This window comes from Moschus berezovskii, chromosome 13 (assembly GCF_049115385.1).
Source record: "Moschus berezovskii isolate FMDL1 chromosome 13, NW_MosBer_1.0, whole genome shotgun sequence".
Taxonomy (NCBI): domain Eukaryota; kingdom Metazoa; phylum Chordata; class Mammalia; order Artiodactyla; family Moschidae; genus Moschus; species Moschus berezovskii.
The window spans coordinates 18404932-18419948 of NC_142472.1; the positions used below are offsets into that span (position 1 = coordinate 18404932).

General features: G+C 39.8%; 1 protein-coding gene across 1 annotated transcript in view; it reads right to left on the bottom strand.

Annotated features, from left to right (window-relative positions):
* The window catches only part of GPC6 (glypican 6), a 1277347-nt gene that overhangs the window by 946398 nt on the left and 315932 nt on the right, over window positions 1-15017 (bottom strand). Inside the window, exon 2 of the mRNA XM_055426553.2 lies at window positions 8060-8218. Coding sequence (XP_055282528.1) covers window positions 8060-8218 — 159 coding nt within the window. The remainder of the gene's footprint in view (window positions 1-8059; window positions 8219-15017) is intronic.

Genomic DNA, 15017 nt, shown 5'->3' on the forward strand with positions numbered 1-15017 from the left:
GTCTCTGATAGAGAAATACATAAAAGAACTTGGCTTGTCTGTGAAACAGCTGCTCAGCAAAGCCACCATGCAAGGGAATTGGTGATAATAAGATGATAATATTACAACTACACTGGGAGCTTAACGTTTTCAGTTACTCTGAGGTATGTGGTAGTGGGGTAACAATTAGAAAATGATTGAAAGTCCGTCACAAAGACACAAAGGTACTGATAAGCAGTATTTTCTTAGTTTTGAAAGATCTGTCCAAAGAGAAGAAACAGAGACAGAGAGAGAAAGGAAGGAAGAAAGGAAGGAGGGAGGGAGATTCCACTTATACAAAGATCTGGGTTCTTCATGCCCTGCATTGAAAAAATCTTCAACCACGCAAGGACCACTTATTCCAATACCCCGCACAAGGAAGCCATTTGCAATTTATAAATCGGTTTACTAATCCTGGCAAAACCCAATCCCTGATTAGTTGATTCTAGTTTTTGGAAGGGCTGCCCTTTGGGAAAACTGTCAGATTACTTTCCAATGTCAGAGAGACCATTTCTCTAATTTCTAAAACCCAATTCAGCACATTCTGATTTCCAGAGGAGTGTCATCCAGATGAAATACATATCGTCAATATGTATGTATTCAGTCACTTCAGTCATGTCCAATTCTTTGCAACCCCACAGACTATAGCCCGCCAGGCTCCTCTGTCCATGGGATTTTCCAGTCTAGAATACTGGAGTGGGTTGCCACGCCCTCCTCTACAGGATCTTACCAACCCAGGGATCGAATCCACATGTCTTAGCTCTCCTGCATTGCAGGGAGACTCTTTACTGCTGAGCCAGCAGGGAAGCCCATATATCGCTGATATACTGGCCCAGCAATGTTCAAGGAGGCGTTTGGGTAACTACATCATATGTTGATTAACAGGATAACCCTCAGGAAGTTACACTTAACTTGTTATTCTGGTCAATAATCAAGGGGGGTAGTAACATAAGAAATGGAAATATCACATCTGTGTATTCTTGAATAATATCAAAGAACTGGTGTGTGTGTCCTGAGTGTGTTTGTTAATGCATCAGGATATGGGAGGTAGTCTGTAACAGGTGTGTTTGACTAACTGTGATTTATTTGGAAAATATTTATTGCTCTTGAATTACTAGAAAAATCTGCCTCCCTCTCCACCTTTGCCCACTTGCCAAAAATACATATATCACAGGTCAACATGAAAGGTAAAACATTATTTAAGGAATAAATAGCAAGAAGTCAGTCCAGGACTGTGGTAGGTTAGGATGTAGAAATATTTATTTCTTTCTTCACCTCCATTTCCTTCGGGGTTAAACACTCCCTGCCCATCAATGATGGGAATGACCACAAGATCTGTTTTGGCCAATGGGAGCTGAGAAGACAACTTGCCAGTTCTAACTTAGGCTTTAAGGGGCATCATGCTTCTACTTGTGTAATAGTCTCCAGACTCCACCATGAGAAGAATGTACATAGGGAGCGACTTCCAAAAACTGTCTATAACAGATCAGACCAAATCCATGGTTTAGAGGCAGTCTCCTTGAGCACAGGCCTGAAACAGCCAAACTCTAGCTGCCCAAAGACACATTCAAGGAAAAAGAGAAGCTTCTTTCTTATGCGCTGAAATGCCGTGGTTGGTGGTTACAAAACAACAGCAAGCTGATGCAGGAACAAAAATGTTTCTGCAGATTATTTACAACATGAATGTATGCCCAATGTTGATAAATTAACACTGTTGAGGGGAATCAATTGTAAGTATGTCGGCATGTCCCAAGGACTTTGTGGACTATGCAAACAAGATTGATGCCCATACTTCCTCCTGCCACCCGGCTCCTGGCACCTCTTTAACCTTCACAACCTTAAGTCATTCTTTAAGGGTCCAGTGTGTTCCATCTTCTAAAAGTCTTCTCTTGTTGCTGTTTAGTCACTCAGTTGTGTCTGACTCCTTTGCGACCCTTTAGACTGCAGCCCTCCAGGTTCCTCTGTCCATGGGATTTCCCGGGCAAGAAGATTGGAGTGGGTGGCCAGTTCCTACTCCACAGGATCTTCGCAACTCAGGGATTAAACCCATGTCTCTGCATTGGCAGGCAGGTTCTTTACCACTTAGCCACCAGGGAAGCCTGATCATAGCCATATCATATCACTATTCACTTATATTTTTGATTCTCTTCTCTAGTGTCTCAATAAAATACTTGACTCCTTTTTCTCTGGACTTCCACTATATGGTAGAGTCAATTCTGGCTTCCTTAGAGTTAGCTTTATACGGATGTCTAGACCCCCAACAAGGTAAACTCCGTGATGTACTGACCATATTTTTGTCGCCGAAGAATCGATGCTTTTGAACTGTGGTGTTGGAGAAGACTCTTGAGAGTCCCTTATACTGCAAGGAGATCCAACCAGTCCATTCTAAAGGAGATCAATCCTGGATGTTCATTGGAGGGACTGATGCTAAAGCTGAAACTCCAATACTTTGGCCACCTCATGCGACGGGTTGACTCACTGGAAAAGACTCTGATGCTGGGAAAGGTTGGGGGCGGGAGGAGAAGGGGACGACGGAGAATGAGATGGCTGGATGGCATCACCGACTCTGTGGACATGAGTTTGAGTGTACTCCGGGAGTTGGTGATGGACAGGGAGGCCTGGCGTGCTGTGATTCATGGGGTCGCGGAGAGTCGGACACGACTGAGCGACTGAACTGAACTGAACTGATTCATCTTTGTATGTAATAGACCCTTAGCTAGATGTCTTTATACACCAGGTTCTGAATAAATGTTTCCAAATTGAAATCTCCCACACAGACATACACAGACAGACAGACACACACACACACCACCCATGTGACAGGAAATATAGAAGACTCTGGTACCATAAGGAAAACTACTTCAGGATTTTTGCTTTTCAAATAAGTATATTCTGTGAGAAAATTAGGCCATATTTTAAAGATATCATTACATTATTGTCATCTCTACAGCATATAGATGAGAAATGATATTTAAAAAGAAAACACAAGCAGATTTGCAGCGTAAAAATATTATGGCGCCATGTATAAATTATTTCCGCATTCAGTCAAAATGAGAATTCTGAGGGTGTTACCACGGAATAAGTTCTTTGCAAGGATGGAAATTACTGCTCAACTTTTTTTTTTCTTTTTATTTTGATTTTAAAAATGTACTTGCTGCCAGGATCTCTGGACATATGTATATCATAAAAGCACATAAATAAAAACCAAGAAGCAAAGTAAAATAATAAGTCCAAGAACACACTAAACAAAAACCCTCATATTGATATTCAGATATGAATAAATACCAGCTCAAATAAATATAAAGAAAAAATTGCCAAAGTAATATATCCCTTCAACTAAATTTTTTGGTTTCTGAATAATCCATATTCCATATATGACTCTGGAGAATAGGGTGCTGGTGCTTACATCAGGATAGAAGCTTCCAGGGCTTCGTGAGGTGAGGAGAATAAATAACATGCCTTCATTGATTTAATAACTTTTTTTGCACAAAACACTCACGTCCCTTTAATTTAGGGACAATATTCAATTAAACACTGATGCTGCCTTTTCCAAAAATATGGCTAGACTCTTTAGCCAGCAATATCACAATTTCCTTGTTGAAAGAAAATCAGTAAGTTTTAGCCAGCATCCACTGAAAACAAATAAAAGCTGAGTTAGAATTTCAACCAAACATCAACTTGCTATCACATTACTATTTATAAGTCTGATGCAAGTCAAGAGCATCAGGTTACAGTCGTGGTTTCATCATTCTTGGTGGAAACTTGGCAAGTCATTTACTCTCTCCAGGCTCCAAGTTCCTTGGGGGCTGGACTATATTTAGGTGAGTAATTTTCTTTTCTTTCTTTAAGGATTTTTTTTTAAATCTCTTTCCACATTTCTCTGTAAGACATTTCCACCTCTTCCCCACAATTACTGGGAGTAACTGGCAGTGGAAGATAGAGGAAAAGATGCTGCTGATGGTGAAATCTCAGCACATTTGGGGACTAGAAAACACGAGAGAGATTATGGGGTAGTTGTGACTAAGAGCAAGCACCCAGGAGGGCTCAGCCTGGGACAGGATGCTGGCTCTGCCACTGGGAGTCTATGCAGCTCTGCACTGCAGCTCACTGCTGGTAAGCAGGTGGATGTCTGTAATGGGCGAGGAACATGGCCAGATGTTGCCTATTATTACCGTTCCTATTATCAGAGTATTTGGTTGCTCTCCATTTTCCTAGGATCCTAACAAATTTGAAGCAAGGCAGCCTCTGGGATTTGGACACAGATGACAATCTGACAGGTCGGGCAGTTACTAAACACCAAAATGCTAGGAAAATGAGTGGGTACACAAAGATGTCACTCTCTTTATCTGTATTTTTATACGATCCATTTATTTGTATATTTCTGGCTATCTGGGGTACTTGATAGCAAAAGTGAGAAAGGCCATAAGTCTGGGAATAGAGTTGTGATCATTCTTCCAGGTGTACCTGGCTTCATCCATAATTTTAACAACTGGGGTGTGTTGGAAAACATACATTTGGCTACAGAGTAAACTGAGAGCATTCCTGTGTCTTTGAGAATCAGTGGTGGCCAGGTTCTGGCCAACAGGTGAGGGGTTTGCAGGGATGTGTAACGCCAAGTAGAGGTGGAGATTTGGCCAGAAAAGGGAGAACAAACAAAAAATAAAAACCATGTAAGACACTTGGAAGAGTACTACTGCCAAGGATATAAACTTGTATATATTTTCATCATATTTCAACTCTATATTTTAAAAAGGGGAAAAAATCTACTCATCTATAAGGAAATTCACTGCTAAAGAGCAAAAATTTCTACAATTGGTTTTATATACTTTTTCAATTCATTGCCTCACAGCTACCCTTTTTTTCTATTCACTGCTTCACAGCAATACAATTTTAGCTAATGGGGCTAGGGAGCAAAGCTGGGCCCTTTAAGGAAATTGGGGAAAATTCATATTCATTCAGGTTTAGCTTCCAACCAGGCAATGAATATTTATAATTTAATACAGTATCTACTAAATATTACCAAAGATATTAATAGAAAATAGAAAAGAATATGACAATAAATGTAATGTTATGTTCTGGTAAATGTTTCTGAATTTCATATTTTAAAAGTCACCTCTACCACAAAATGACAAGCTAAATGGAATAAAAACATTTCTAGCATAATGACTAGACTGTAGACTAATGATTAACTGTGACTGAATCTAGCCGCTCTGAATAGAGTTTGGACTGAATCACGTATATTAGGTACAATTTAAATTGTTGCTGTACTTATTGAAAATAGGAAGGTAAGTGGCCACCTTCTCATATGATACAGTCCTCTTTCATATAATAAAGAACATATAACCAACAAAGATGCCTAAAATCCAGATGAGAAATTAAGATCTCTGAGAAAGTGGGACCAGAGGCAGAGATGCAAAATGAACACTTTGGATCAAGAGACTCCAGCAATCATGCAAAATGACTCAGAATAGGAAGCTACTAACAATAAAGCCCCTCAAAGCACCATCAGGTTCATCCAGGAATATAAAATCCAGACAATAACATTCCACAAGATCCCAGGGAGGCCTCCTGTGCACCCCAACTGATAGTCATCACTAAATACCACCAGGAAGCAGTTAAAAAAATGGTAAGGGAACAAATGGAAAACTGCCCTCATGAATTCACCAGCATTCCTGAAAGGTGACTTAGCAGGATTGCTTTTGTGGGATAAAAAGATAAATCATACAATTGCATGGATGATCTTCATGAAACTGGTCGAACAAAGGGCAGAAATTATAATGGTGACTAATTTTTATAATTTTTTAAGACAACTCTTCAGAAACTAAGCTCACCATATCCCATTTATATTTTGGGAAAAAAAATATAGCTGAAAGCTTCCTTAAAAAATATCTTAACTTCTCTCCCATCCCAGCCTAATGCAACTACAATGAAATGCACTGTTGTTAAAGAATTCATCACCCCCATGTCAGATTAAATCTTAGCAAAATCAATGTCCTGTCAAACCAACTGACATAAGACCCTTAAGTACATTAGAACAATTTAGAACATACCCGTAAAGAGAGAGACACACAGAGAGAGAGAGAGAAAGCAAGAGAGAGTGTTTTTTTTTTTAATAGGAGAAACACATCTGGGTTTAATAATTATAAATCCAAAGATATTGAAAGTCATTGATAGACGAATACAGGAAGTACCTGACTCAGTCTTATTGAATAGATTTACTCATTATTAAAAAAAAAAAATCAATAGCCCAAAAATCTACCTTAAGTCTAATATTTTTACTTAAAGGAATATATATTATGTAACATGGGCTTCCCCAGTGGTTCAACGGTAAAGAATCCGCCTGCAATGCAAGACACACAGGTTTGATCCATGGGTCAGGAAGATCTCCCGCAGGAGGGCATGGCAACCAACTCCAGTATTCTTGCCTAGAGAATCCCATGGACAGAATTGCCTGGCGGGCTACAGTCCATAGTGTGGCAAAGAGTTGGACACGACTAAAGTGACTGAGCTTGCACGCATGCACAATGTGAATACTGCCCTGGGATTATTCCTACTATAAAGGATTATTCCTACTATAATAGGATTATTCCTATTATAAAGTTGGAGCACAACTTTATAAAAGCACTAAGAGCTGTTTTCTAAAGATACAGGTCGAAGTCAGATCAGCAGGTCACCCTCCCCTGCTTTCTGTAACACAGGATAACACGTCTCAATTTGCTTCAAATTGAAGTAATACTGTACATTATAGTTTCTCAAGAACAGAGCCCCTTCAGGGCTCCTAAAAGTCACTGGATTTATAATCTGTAAATCAAGGCCAACTCCCAAGTCCTCACTAGTTGCACTCAAGGGAACAATAGTCACAGCATCATATCTAAATAGTTACTTTTATTTTTATCCGCCCATACAGTTGAATACAGAGTGAGAGAAAGAGGAAGAACGTGAAAACGCTGAAATATACTTGCACCAATATAAGTCCCTTTCACTTCCACAGAAAATGTCACATAATCTTGATTTTAGAACCTGGAGGACTAATCTAAGAGACGTTGGCGCAGCAAATTTAAAGCAGCCACCAAGCAGAACATTTTATCTACTATAGAGAGAGAAAGAAAAACAAAAAAAAGACAAACTTAGCAAGATTTTTCTGAACCAGCTTTGTTGTGCATTGACTGGAAAGGATGGAGGAAATGAATGGCTGTTCTGTTTCTGTCAGGCAATTTCCTAAGACCAAGGCACACAATAAAGGGTCCCTACAATTTGAAAGTCTGGTTTACAAGGGGCCATAGTAAGGGGCATTCATTCCACAGAGCACTGACAACACCTCACTACCCAAGAATATTGTCTTTATAATTATCATTATTCATTCAGTTGATAAAAGTCAGATTGCTTTTGAAAATCTTTCTGAGGTTCCAATGGGAAAATCCAATGCTGAATCCTAGTCATACTTATTTTTGCTCATTGCGCTTTCCAGTGCAAAATGCTTATTTAACAAACAGAATATAGAAATGAAGTCAACTGCTTATAACAAGGAAATCAATGAAGGGTCAAAACCTTCTGCCAGATGATTTCAACTACAATATAAAATGCAGTTACTTACATTACAGGAAAGGTACATTCTAAAATAAGGGAGTCCACATCAACTGTCACTTAAGACTGTCCTCTTCAAAGTGACGTTCTATTTCAAATAATTTTAAATGACATTTAATGACTTCAAGACAAATCCCTAGATGGAAACTGAAGACGAGCTATGGTGTGACAAAAGCTGACTTAGAATCACTCTAATAATGAAAATGTAAGCCAAAATCATTCCACATAAATCTCACAGGCAAACTGCAAATGCCAAACAGCTCTTTGTTAACTCAGGTTTTTCCAAGCTGTACAAACTGTCAAGAGTACTCATGGCTTTCCTAAAAATAGACACAGGTATAAATGTTTAAGAAGGAAAGAAAAGCTTCCACTTAAAGAAAATGTTTTGCATATAGGATCAAGGATCTAGCATTGAAAAGCACACCCAGCACCAGGAGAAGGAAAAGCTGTCACCTACCGTCGAACTTCTTGTGCCTGGACACGAACGTGGTACGCACAAAGTGGCTTGTCTCCTCCACCAGGTTTTCAAACTCCAGTTTGCTCTGTTGACTGAGCTTGTCTTCCATTTCCGTGGTGCAGCACGTGTACTCTTGAGGACAGATTCTTAAGTGTTCTCCTGCAAGAAGGAAGGAAATGTCAGCACAGAATGATCAGGCTTCAGGCTGTTTGTTTTACTGGCATTTTCCTCAAATACTGGGGTCCCTGTTTCACCAGTCCCTCAGCCCTCTCCATGGACTTTTATCTGGGCCTCGGGATGTCTACCATTCCAAATACTCCAGACTCAAGTGGAACTCCAGCCCACGGTCTGATAGTCTGTATTTTCCCCAATAAATTCATGTGTTGAATTCTAACCCTCAAGGTGACGATGTTAGGACATGGGGCCTTAGGGAAGTGTTTAGGTCATGATTGGGATTGGTACCCACACTCAAGATCTAGAGAAGAGTCCCCCCAAGACACCAAGCTTGCCCTTTCTGCCACATGGGAACAAAACCAAAAGATGGGGCCTTGAATCAGGGAGTAGACCCTTACCAGACAATGAATCCAGCAGTGATGTGATCTTAAACTATCCAGCCTCTGGAAATATGAGAAGTAGACGTTTGCTATTTATCAGCCAAAGGGAAATGGCATTCCCATTCCAGGACTCTTGCTAGGAAATCCCATGGACAGAGGAGCCTGGTAGGCTACAGTCCATGGGGTTGCAAAGAGTCGGACATGGCTGAAGTGACTTAGCAGCAGCAGCAGTTTATGGTATTTCTGTCGTAGCACCCAAAGTGACTAAGAGACCTGACATTTAGTTCCAGCCCCTGTCACATAAGTAGAGGTACATTAAAGACCTCAGAAGACCACAAGGTCCCTGCTTTTATTTGAAATGTATTAACAACCGGTGACCAGAGATGCAACACAGTTATAATTGTGCTTATCTTTAGAAACCTCGAGTGAGGCAAGCAGCAGTCAGCCCATCATCATAGATTGTTAGACGGCGGGGGCAAGAAAAGATGGCAATCATTCACTGAGCTCTGTGCCTGCCCATCCGACCGTCAGAATGCATCAGCCTTCCTCCCTGTGAAAGCAAGTGTGATTTTACTGGCAGGGCTCCTATGCCACGCGTTCCCTTGGTTGACATTCCTTGTCAGACAGAAATGTCTCCTGCAAGGGGAAAGGCGCCGATGGGTTTAATTAACGCTTATGTCATGGGGAAATGTAAAGTAAAAGCTAATGAAAGTCTTGGGTTTAATTCGATAGATTTATCTCTGGATATACTAGGCCGCTTCTTTTGACAATATTGCTTTCTTTGGTGCTGTTTGCAAGTGGAAGCCAAACCCTTGCTTGCTTCATGAAATTAAAATGGTCTGTTATTGCATAAAATGTGAATTTCCAATTGATTCAGCTCTGTTAGTGTCAAAAATGTTTAAGAGAGCCAGTGGAGGGAAGAAGGAAAATCCACCCAACATTTTGCTAAATAAAACCAACAAATTGCCCCTGTGATGAAAATCACTATAGGGCATGTAGAAACCAAATGAACAGAGAACTTGATGTGGTGATTAAAATTCATTTATAATGTTTAACAGTACTTATATAAAATTATGCCCCCTGTGAAGAATAGGGTGCCTGTCTCATGATTCTTCATGAAGTTGGATGTTTTCATGCCTACTTAAAACAACCCCAGAATAAAAAATGGATCACAGATCTGCCTTAAAGTTAGAACTTGTATAATTCCTGAAAGGGAAGGAGACCATAAAACATTATGAATATCTTTTTTAAAAAGGAAGGAACATGCAGAGTACTTGAGAATGATAAACATCAAATTCAAGATCACAGTTTCCTCCCAGGAGGAATTAGGATTTGACAGAAGTGCCCAAATACTTTTACCCCAAGTGCTTCTGATACTCACATCCCAATGAGAAGCATAGTTCTGGAGTTGAAGAGACTGGGAAGGAATAAGTGTGGCAAATGGTCCACAAATCACTAATTTTCTTTTTAAAAATATCAAAACTAACTGATAAGAACAACACTGATTCCAGATCAAATAGATATTTAATATTAACAACTTTGCAGAATGTTCATTTCTCTGACCTGTTATAAACTACTAAAAAAAAAAACACAAACTCTATTCCATTTCTACTATGTTATGCACAAATGAAACATCCATTTCTCAGGATTTAGTAGTACATTGGGACTGCATTCTATTTCTGAGTCATTACACGTGAGTTTACAACAAAAGACATGGGACTTCTGGTGAAAAACTGAACAAAAGAAAATAAACATTTCATGACCTGAGGGTAATAGTTGTATTGGGGATATTTGTGAAAGAAACGCTATGGATCTGCTGCTGCTGCTGCTAAGTTACTTCAGTCGTGTCCGACTCTGTGTGACCCCATAGACGGAAGCCCACCAGGCTCCCCCGTCCCTGGGATTCTCCAGGCAAGAACACTGGAGTGGGTTGCCATTTCCTTTTCCAATGTGTGAAAGTGAAAAGTGAAAGTGAAGTCGCTCAGTCGTGTCCGACCCTTAGAGACCCCACGGGCTGCAGTGTACCAGGCTCCTCCATCCATGGGATTTTCTAGGCAATAGTACTGGAGTGGCTTGCCATTGCCTTCTCCGCTATGGATCTACATTCATGAAATTAGAATGGATTGGTGGTCTTTTAATTTCTAATCGATCCAAGAAAATCAGTATTTTATCTCAGGTGATAAAAAGAGAAAGGTACTTCTTAGTGGGGTAATTTAAACCAAACCTATTTCTTCTGTGTGTGTGTATAGGCCATGAAGATATATGTAGGAAGTTGACTTACTAATGCAAAGCAGGGTGAGATTTTTTTTTAATGAATTGTAGTGTCCTTAAAAAGGTAACTGATGTCTCCTCCTTTGTTCCTGGCAGAGAAAAAAAAAAACCAAAGAGATAAAGACAGAGATAGATAAATTAGAAAAAGTGAAGATATGGGGAAATCACCAGAATGTTCAAGAATCATGCTACAGGAACAGTGAATCTTTTATGCAAAGTGCCTGTTAGAGAACCTAGGAGGAGACCACGATGATGTCCCCATACAAACAGAACCAGAGGCCATGAAGCATGCAGTCTATTGAGACTAAGCCTAGCTTCCTTCCTAACACATCACTGGAGAAGAAGGTTGTGGAGGAATTAAATTCTTAATATCTCCTCTCTCCCCCTCATCTGAGGCCACCAATAACTGTGAAAACACCTGATGACTCTGAATAGCCAAAAAGACTGAGGACAATTGGCTAATTTTGTTTTGAGTGAGTGTGTTCATCTATTTCGGTTTTGACCCTAGAACAGGGTCAAACATAGCCTCTGGGCCAAATCCAGCCTGCCATCTGTATTGATAAGACCGGTAAGAAAATTTATTTTTTAAAAAAAATTTAAAAATGATATTAGGTGCTATGTGACACTTTATGAAATCCGAATTTAATTGTCCATAAAAAAAGTTTTATTGGATAACAGTCCCACCCACTCATTCATGCCTTGTTTATGGCTGCTGTAGCGTTAGAAGGGCAGAGTAGTTACGAAAGAGACCATAGATCTGTAACACCTGAAGTACTGATTTTCTGAAATCAAACATGACAGTTACTTGGCTGGATAAAGAATTACCTCTCACAATTTCTCCAAAGAGCGAGAAAAGGAAACTTTTCTCAGCTTACATACTTCCTGACACTTACAGTAGTTTTATCAGTAATGGGTTTCTTCCCAAGTTGCAATTTATGAAGGTGAAAAAACCTGCTGTCCTTTTAGAGTTTCCCACCCACACTCCTTTCTCAGACCCCCTTAGCCTCTCTATATGTTACCTATTCCATAACTAGATACAATATTTAGCTCAACTGGAGCACCACCAGGCACCTCTAAGATCACTAATAATAAAGATACTAGATGGATGGTTCTGGAAGGTCGGGATAAGAGATAATAACGGCAGAAAATGTAAGGTTGAAATTTGATGACTGTGCCTCGACATATCAAACCCGTATTGAAAATCTCCTCTGTGCAAATCACGATGATAGGTTCACATCCAGGAAGATTAGTCGCAAGGTCAGGCAACCAGTTTATACATGTGCTTGTTTTCTTCGGGCAGCTGTAGTTCATGCTAGTGAATTCCCGAGTCCCTGAATTTTTACAGAAATCGTCATTAGCTCTAAAATAAATATTGGTATTACTCAGCCACAAAATTGGAGAAGGAAATGGCAACCCACTCCAGTGTTCTTGCCTGGAGAATCCCAGGGATGGGGGAGCCTGGTGGGCTGCCATCTATGGGGTCACACAGAGTCGGACACGACTGAAGTGACTTAGCAGCAGCAGCAGCCACAAAAATGAATGATATAATGATATCTGCAATGGAAAGGATGGACCTAGAATTGTCATACTGAGTAAAGTCAGAGGAAGACAAGTATCATATGATATTTCCTATATGTGGACTCTAAAAAAAAAAAAGGTACAAACGAACTTATCTATGAAACAGAAAAAGAGTTACAGATGTAGAAGACTAATGGTTACCAAGAGCTAAGAGGTGAGGGAGAGATAAATTGGAAGGTTGAGGCTGATATATACACACTACTATATATAAAATAGATGACTAATAAGGACCTACTGTATAAGACAGCGAATTCTACCCAATACTCTTTAGTGACCTATATTGGAAGAGAATCTAAAAAGATCTGATATACGTATATGTATGACTGATGCACTTTGCTCATTTCACACCTGGAACTGACACACCATTGTAAATCATCTCTACTCCAATAAAAATTAAAACACACACACACACACACACACACAAAGAAGAAATTTAACCTGGAATTTTATTATAACTAAAATAAATAAGGGGAATGGTAAACGTGAAAGAAGGGAGTTCCAGCGGAAGACAGAGGATGAGCCAAGGCTCTGGGACATACACTCACACCATAAACTGTCATCTGTTTTCCAAGACAGAAGAGATGGGGCTGTTCCTCCCTCTGCACACTCCTTTCAACTATGTGTCATCCTTTCTTTACAAAGTCTTTCCATGAATGCCAGCCCAGGAGTTCGTTTTCACTCCAAGATGCTGAGGTGACAGCAGAAATGTGACGCTTGCCAGATGGAGCTCCCTCCAGGGAGGGCCCAGCGTCTGAAAGCCTCCAGGAATAGACCTGGTGAGTGGCACAGTGGGAAAGAGCAGGAGACAGGAGGGCCTCATTAACCACAGACGCCGGCCTCTGTGGGTCAGTGACCGGAGACTCACTGCCCTCGGAGGTGACTCACGGGGACCTCAGAATGCCCATCCCAAATAAACAAACAACAAAAACGTAATGCACCGAATGGGTCACATTTCACAGACTACAGACAGCCAAACACTTGGTTTTATAGAGCTTGGGAGTGTGGAGGGAAATTACTACCCTGACACTTCCTAGAAGGTACGTAGGAGGCAGGGAGGCTCACAAGGGAGGGACTATATATACAGTTATGACTGGTTCGCATAGTTGTATGGCAGAAAACAACACAACATTGTAGAGCAATTATTTTCCAATTTAAAAAAAAAAACAGAATAAAAGCAAGCTGAAGATTATTTTTAAAAAAAAGTAGGTAGGAAATCAAAAAAACTCAGAAATACAAAGAAGATGGCAAGAGCTCACAGTGCAGAGCACTTCAACGTCTGAATCTATAAATTCCCTTTGATTAGCATGAGATATTTGTCTTAGACTTGGCCTTCTTCGGAGCATGAGTTCTATGCCAAAGTTCTCTCATCCTTGAACTATTAGAATCCCCACAGTCAATTAGCTGTGTCTGGTACCCAGATAGAGTCTCCTCATCATTTGATATGTCACGGCAAATAACCATTCATTTTATTCATCTGGTGCCTGGTAAGTTGACTGGAGCAAAGAATCAAAGGAAACAGGTTTAGGAAAGTTAAGAGTAAGTGAACTTTTAGCTGAGTTTCTGATAGCTAAGGAAATTTAAATTGGAGTTAATAGTCCTGGACTGTTTTTAGTATTATAAAGTTCCTCTATGAGCTAATCAGAAGTGGCAGAATTTAGAAAAGCAGTATTTTTTAAATCTATGTTCCAGTTCATTTCTTTAAATTCAAATTCCCCAGACCTCCAAATAAGCACTTCTTGAACATTTTTCAGTGTGAAAAGTTATTATAAATGATCCTTTCATGTCTTAAGGGCTACTTTTCTTTCACAAAGTTATTTGGTGCCATGATCAGGAATTTTTAAACTTTCACACAAGATTTGAGAAAGTCATGTTCTATTTCAGTGGATCTTAGCACTCAAAGAAGCTACAATCGTGTCCTCCTTCATGTTTCTGACTTCCTGATAAAGACTTTGACTACCAGTTCCCTTAGTTATAAAATTTTCACTCTGCAGGATGTAAAAATAATTCTTTGAGTGGCACCCATGAGTGGTTTAAATCTTTTCCAAGAATTGCATAAATAGGATTTCAAATATAATGATCCCACCTTCATGGATCTTGTGCCAATGTTTCTGACCTTTATCGTTTCCTTGCATTTGTTATTTCAGAAAAGCTGATGATCTGGGGCTGAAGTTAGGGCAAAGAATAGAAATGTGGTCAAAATTAGCCAAGAGAAAGGAGTTTGTGGGACAGAGAGCAGGCAGTGCTTAAATCAGGATGGTCTCAGAGAGTATGCAGCAGCTGGAGTAGGAAAAGCTATCTTTGCTTTTTTCACATCTTACCTTGACTCGATATATAATAAAAATTATTAATCTTGTCAATAGTTTGATCTTTTCATACTGTTCATGGGTATATATATTGTCACCCTGCTAATTTAACTTATATGCACAGTACTTCATGTGAAACGCTAAGCTGGATAAAGCACAAGCTGGAATCAAGCCTGGCGGGAGAAATATCAGTAACCTCAGAGATGCAGATGAAACCATCCTTATGGCAGAAAGCAAAGAAGAACTAAAGAG